This window comes from Atta colombica, unplaced genomic scaffold (assembly GCF_001594045.1).
Source record: "Atta colombica isolate Treedump-2 unplaced genomic scaffold, Acol1.0 scaffold126, whole genome shotgun sequence".
NCBI lineage: Eukaryota > Metazoa > Arthropoda > Insecta > Hymenoptera > Formicidae > Atta > Atta colombica.
Window position 1 is genome coordinate 5925723 of NW_017259213.1, and position 7007 is coordinate 5932729.

At 24.9% G+C, this 7007-nt stretch overlaps 1 protein-coding gene across 1 annotated transcript in view; it reads right to left on the reverse strand.

Annotated features, from left to right (window-relative positions):
- The window catches only part of LOC108694960 (fatty acyl-CoA reductase 1-like), a 7739-nt gene extending 1795 nt beyond the window's left edge, over positions 1-5944 (reverse strand). The window contains exons 1-6 of the mRNA XM_018204653.1: positions 5741-5944; positions 5109-5357; positions 4651-4796; positions 4376-4485; positions 3252-3470; positions 326-560 (exon numbers count right to left, since the gene is read on the reverse strand). Coding sequence (XP_018060142.1) covers positions 326-560; positions 3252-3470; positions 4376-4485; positions 4651-4796; positions 5109-5357; positions 5741-5944 — 1163 coding nt within the window. The remainder of the gene's footprint in view (positions 1-325; positions 561-3251; positions 3471-4375; positions 4486-4650; positions 4797-5108; positions 5358-5740) is intronic.
- Between the last annotated feature and the right edge of the window lie 1063 nt (positions 5945-7007).

Here is a 7007-nt window from a genome sequence, read left to right on the forward strand (position 1 = left end):
CTATACACACACACACACACACACACACACACACACACACACACATATACATATATAACTATTGTATAACCTTACGTAACATTGTTACATAATGTAAGTTACATAATTGTTATATTTAATCTGTATTTGCTAGAAATAGTTAATCAAATAAAGAAAAAGAATATAATGTGATAATTAAGTTGTAATAAGATACTTTTTACTAAAGAAAATATTTTATCTAATATTTTAGTGCGTAGAATATACAAATTTTAATTTTATGAAATACGTGCAGAAATATAATAGTTTATATTTACAAAATTAGTTTAATATTTAATTTAAGGCTTACATAGGTTGACGCCTAGAAAATTTTAAAACCAGATCTATTAATATAGCTGGCAGAATATGCAATAATATTGTCAATATATAGAATTGAACAAAATTATTGGTTAATATTGTATTAGGTGTCCAGACAGTTGCTTCGAAAGGTACATCTTTTATTATAATATCAAGTAATTCCTTTATATCTTGTTCATATGTACTGCGTTGTTGATTTGTACAATTCAAAACAAAAGGTGAAGGACCTGCTGTAGAGCTAACAATAAACAAAACAATAAATTAATTCATATAAGGGCTGATTGTTCCATCTTCAGATAAACTATGTAGTTTAATTTGTCTATTAGATAAATAAAAGAATAAAAAGAGCATAAGAGAGTAAGACAGTAAGATAGTGAGCTGAAATTTATCAAAAAGTGAAACAACTCAGCCTAAATAACATAAATAATAATTAATTAATGTTTATACAAACTTCTAGAAATTTTTTAATGTTAAGTTCATAAAATAAGATAAACTTTTAATAGTATAATTTACAAATATTATTAACACGTTCCACACGGATTACAAGTAATTCATGTTTTCATCATTTGATTCTTTCCATTTAACCCATGATCACTTTAAGAAAGCCACGATAGTTATTCTAGATTAAAATATCTAAAGTGTTACCAAAGCAATAGTATTGGTTCCATTGACTTCAAAAAATTACAGTATATAATTTCATCCTTTAAGAAAATTAAGGGACAATGGCGTTGTGAAAAATTTAATTTTAACACTAAAAAAAAATCGTAAACGTTAACTTGGAAAAAAATGTATATTTTTACTTAAAAAATCATAACTTTTTAAATTTATAATATTTTTTAAATGCAGTAGTCTAATACTCTTATAAGATAATGTATTCTACCTAAAAAAAAAAAAATAGTATGGTTATATGCGTTTGAAAAAAGGTATTTATTTTGAAAGTAAAAGATGGTCGTTTTTTAATTATAAAAGAGATGTTAAATTCTGATAAAAGCAATTTATTATCGATTTAAGTTATTATTGATATAAAAATTGTTATTATTATTATTATTATTATTATTATTAATACTGAGACAATATAACCGAAAAACGTAAAATATAAAAAATACATAGAAAATGTTACTCTTCGCTACAACAAGTACACAAACAGTCTGCTTTTTAAATCTGAATCAGTGGATAACTCAGTGAATCACTGATTCAGTGCCACTGTTAATTAATGAATAAAATGTGATATCCCTAACCTATAGCGAATCTTGCTTCAGTGTATAAGTGTAGTGCATTCAACGTATATGGTATTGTAAGATTGGAATTACAATGTGCTAAAACGTGCAAACATCGGTATTTTAACTATATAATGTTCAAACTCTTTTTCTTTTATAGTTGAATTTCACTAATTACTCAGTGTCAAATGTGCTAATATAATATGCTGATAATTCACTATCAAGTATGTCACTTCAGATTATCCACTGATTCATATTTAAAAAGTGTGTTTATCACTCATAGGTCGTAGGCATGACAAACATTCTTTCTTCATTGTTTTTTTTTTTTATTTTTACTTGAAGGACACACGCATGCATGCATGCACGCACGCACACGTACAATCCACTTAATACTCTTATGCTTATTTTTGCAATTTAATGCAAAAATATAAATCATAAATTTTTTAAATGAAAACAACACATTGGTCACATTTTGATTAAAAAAAAAACCGCTTTTTATGCGAATAGTTAAACTAACGGTCCGATTAAAAAACTAAACATTTCTATCGATAATTGAAGTTTTAAACCTCGAATCGATGGCAAGTACGTGTCCTTCCGACGCCAGGAAGATTTCGAAATATACGTGAAAGATGATACTTGAGTCATTTTGACCTACAGTGACCATGAAGGGTTAAGCTATCTTTATAATAATGATAAATTTAAGTAAGTTTTAATAAAATACATTATGAAATATAGTTAATTTAATAAATATAATTGATTCAAGCAAAAGCACTATTAATCACTGATGATCCATATAGCATGTGAAATTACATAAATTAGCGAGGCGTGAACGTGTAAAGTAAAATATTAGAATTGTGGCAGAAAAACGTAAGCAGTAAGACTTAAACCTCAATCGATTCAATCAATCATAATAAAGAACATAAGCAATAACATAAATAATAAAAAAAACAAATAAAAAAATGCTGATTTGCTTACTGTTTACCTTTTACTGCTTAGTAAAAGTGGATGTGCGGAAGCCTCCCTATCAATCTTGGAAGATATTTTTCGGAAGCCCATAACTGAGCTACTTTTTATTAGGTAATAAAAAAATTATTCCACATATAAATATAGTGCATAAAATAGTACAAAAAAATAGCAAATTTAAAGTTTTATTTTTGCAATATTAAGAATATGTGAATAACTTTCGAAAACTAACAAATATTCAGATCAATTATTAATTATCAATTATCTCAAATCAATCAATAATTAATTATTCAATATATTTAGACAAATTAAACATCGAAAATATATATAAAAAATTTTATTAAATTATTAAAAATTTTTAGATACTTTTAATTTAATTTTACAATAGCTAGGAAGAATCGTTAATAATTTTACTAAAAAATAAACAGTGATATTTAAAATGCGATTGAACATTTAGTTAAAAAAAATTTAAATAGGCTGGAAATTTGATTTTATGGTAAACGTAAATACAATATCATTAAACGTTAGTATATACCATAAACATTATATCTTTGAACAATTATATACTGTAAATATTACATAATACAGATATCTGTCTACACAATCAATTAAGCATTCCTCTTTAGATTTAACAAAATAGATTGAATAAAATATATAACTGCTGTAAACATGAATTGAATTATTTCCAGTAAAGAAAGAAAGTCCATATAATTTATAATTTAATATAATTATAGATACTCGTATATATAAATTGATGATCATACGTGATTAATTTCAGCTTCCAAATAACGATTAATATAGTTTTGGTCACAATGTCTACTGGTATCATATCTTCTGCAGCAATTTTATTTAAGTAGCTTACTCGTAGTAATCCTTTTCCACCAATAAGGAAAAGACCCATTGGACCATAAATGTTATCTATCCATCCTGGAAAAGGTTCGTCTAGCGATGGCCCCACTAAAATACAAAATACATTTGTAAATTAAATTATTAATATGTTAGATTATTAATAATTTAAAAAAAAAAAAGTATCTAAATGGTTAAAAATTAAAGAAATTGTAAAAGAAATAATTAATGAATCAAACATAATTCTAATAATTAATTAAGATAATTGTATTGATAAATTACAAATATTGTCCAAACGTTTCGATTTAAACCATTTTCAGAGAATATGACTAATTTGCAATAAAAACATATATATGTCGCTGGTCAATCGCTACAATGAAGGTTGTTTGATCCTATAGTTCTTCTTTATTGCAGATTAAACGCAATAATTTTTGTATCGCAATTTCTTTTTTTTTGTTCTTTTTTTATAGATTTAAAAATCCATTTCTAAAATTAAAGTATGAGCACATCTGATCCATATCTGAGAAATAAAATTTATAAATAGAGAATCGAAAAAATTTTTTTAATCGAGATTTTTTCGATCATTTCTTAGTCTAATATGACATTTAGAGCTGTGTAAGTCTTATTGAGTCAATAAAACAGACGACTTAGGAACCTCTTAATACGAGATGCAAGAATTATAACAGTTATTTATCCGCAGAAAGAATTAAATAAATCCACATGACATTCTAGCCATGGTTAATACATTTTAAAACTTGTGAAGAAATTTAGCAAAAAAGGTGAATGAATATTGTCGGCAAATTACTATAGGTGAAATAACAAATTGTGTGCGTGTGTGTGCGTGCACGCGCGCGCGCGTGCGTGAGTTTCCAATATATTTATCATCTTAATAAAATAACTATACTCTATTAGTACAAATACTTTATTCAAAGATAACATAAAATAAGAAATATAAAAACATCAGGCGTTCATATAACAATATTAAAATAAATATTTTCAGTAATTAAAAAACGTACCAATAGATGGTCTCACAATCGCACAAGGCAAGGAGGAAGAATATTCCTGTATTACACTCTCCGCTAAGTTCTTCGAAAAAATATATGTGTTGGGAGCATAATGCAAACATCTGTACATAATTTCAGATACACATAAAATTAAAAATTTGCACATTATTAATAAAGCACAAGATAAATAATAAAATAGTTAAAAAAAATTTGTTGAAAAAATGTTCTAGTATATGTATATCTATTTACATAAAATTTTCAAGCACATTTTTTGTTTTGTAACTTACTTAATCATGAAAATGTTCAAAGTATGCTCATCCAACGTCTCGGCTATTTCGATCATCTTCCGCCAATCAGCTATTGGTGGGTACACTTTTTCTTCTATGTATATTTTATTAAAATGTGCAAATGCTGTACTAATGTATACTAATGCCTTTAACAGATAAGAGCAATTAGTTATATTATTAAAAATATTTTTCTAAAATTATCTTCAAAAATTTAAGAAAGCTTTCGTAATAATTATTAGTTTAATTTATATTATCGATTTTGGAACATTATTTCAATCATGCAAATATTTTTATAAATTTATTACATTGCATTAAGCTTGAATTATTATTAAGCTTGAAAATTATAACACGCATTTAAAAAAAATTTGTAATTGAAATATCAATTATTATATAAAATATTAATAAGTAATAGAATGAATTATTTAAATATACTATCTCAGAAATTTTTTTTAAGTTACTTTTAAATTCTTCATATTTTGAGCTAAAATACAGACGTCTCTTGTTGCTCTGGTATTAATATATATGGCATCTTTTAAACTATTATTAAATTTCACATCCGCCGCTGCATGAATTATTATAGTTACTCTTTCAATCAGCATTTGTCTGTCCGCAACCGATAAATCTAATTCTTTCTCTTTGATATTACCAGAAATTGGAATTATTTTCTCAAAACGTGAAAAATGCTCTTTGCGCAATTTGTCATATAACTGCAATAAAAGAATATTATAATTTACAAAAAAAATCTTTCTTATAATAAAAGATTTGAAGTCATTTGTAATAAATTTGTAATAAAGAAATAGCATATTTAATAGCGTTTAAATCAACATTTTCTTTAATAATTTAAATCAATACTCTGTTTTAATAAATGCACTACAAAATCTTTTATTATATACTATTTACAAAATCTTAATATTAAAAATAATTTTCCTTATTAATAAAATTACAATAACATTTACAAAATGTTTTTCACCGCAGACATACACATTTAAATGTAATATTTAAATATAATATTATTATAAACAACTTAAAAATTAAAAAAAGTTGTTACAAAAATTGTTACAAAAAATTTTTCTTTTTATATTTAACTTACCGGTAAATTTAATAATTTCTCGAGTCTTTCATTCATAGTTAATTCTTTTTTAGAACGTATCAACAGAAATATTTCACGAACATCTGGACAAGATCGTAATATTTTTTCAATCAACATTTTTCCCAGAAATCCTGTTGCACCCGTTAAAAATATACTTTGTCCTGCATAAAATGCAGGAATCGTTTTAGATGAATCAACTGTCATCTTAATTATTATTTTTAAAACAATGGTAATATTAACCAGAATACTTAGCAATGTCAAGTGAAGTATTGAAACACTTGGAACTGTTACTTTTGTTATGAAAAGAATTGTGTCTAGAATTCAAACAAGTGTCTTTTACTGACGGACAATTGAATTGTAAGTATTTAATTTAAATTTTTAATCATTTTATAGTCTGTGGCTAGGGTCAAAGTCTCACTACAAATGCTTTGGTTGATTAAAAAAAAATCAATTAGAAAAAAAGAATTTTACAAATTTATTAATCAAAAATTGCTTTAAAAAGCATTTGTAACATCGCGTTGATCATATTCTGTGTACCAATCAAATTTTCGCCTGCATGCATAGAATACGGTGCAAGGAAAATCCGGATATAAATATTGGCTAAAGCAATATTTTTCGCAATAAATTATTCGCAGGTTTAAGATTCTTATTAACGTAAATTATTAATATTCTTATAAAGATGCTTATTACATCAAAAATTATTAAATTGTGTCTTAAGATTGAAAAAAATTTTAGCGCATTGTTTGCAAAGAGAATCAGATGTACATAAATTTATACAGAAATAGTAAACAATACTTGTAACAGTAATTGTATAATTGTAACAGTAATAAAAATTGAGTGGAAATGGTATAATAATAAGTTAAGCTATTCATGCAGTGTAGTTAAAATAATAATTTTCTGTTCTTTTTGGTAATATATTGACTTAATTATAGTATTATTGTCCGCGCAATGAAATTAGAAGTTTTTGACAACACAAGTATATGTAGTCAGTATTTTCAATATTTTTGCTTGCACAAATCCGTTTGCCAAATTTAGCTGTCACATTTTGAGAAAAATCATCGCAATTTTGAGAAAAATAGCGTTAATGAGGTAAAAACAATAATTAAAAATTTTTATAATATTGACAGCAAATATTTTTGTTTTCAAAATATTGCAAAATGAAAATAACTTTTTTTCCATGTAATAATAAGCATACAGAAAAAAACATTTTATTTCTGTATTATGAAACTAAGTGATTATATATACTTATATAATCACTTATTATATA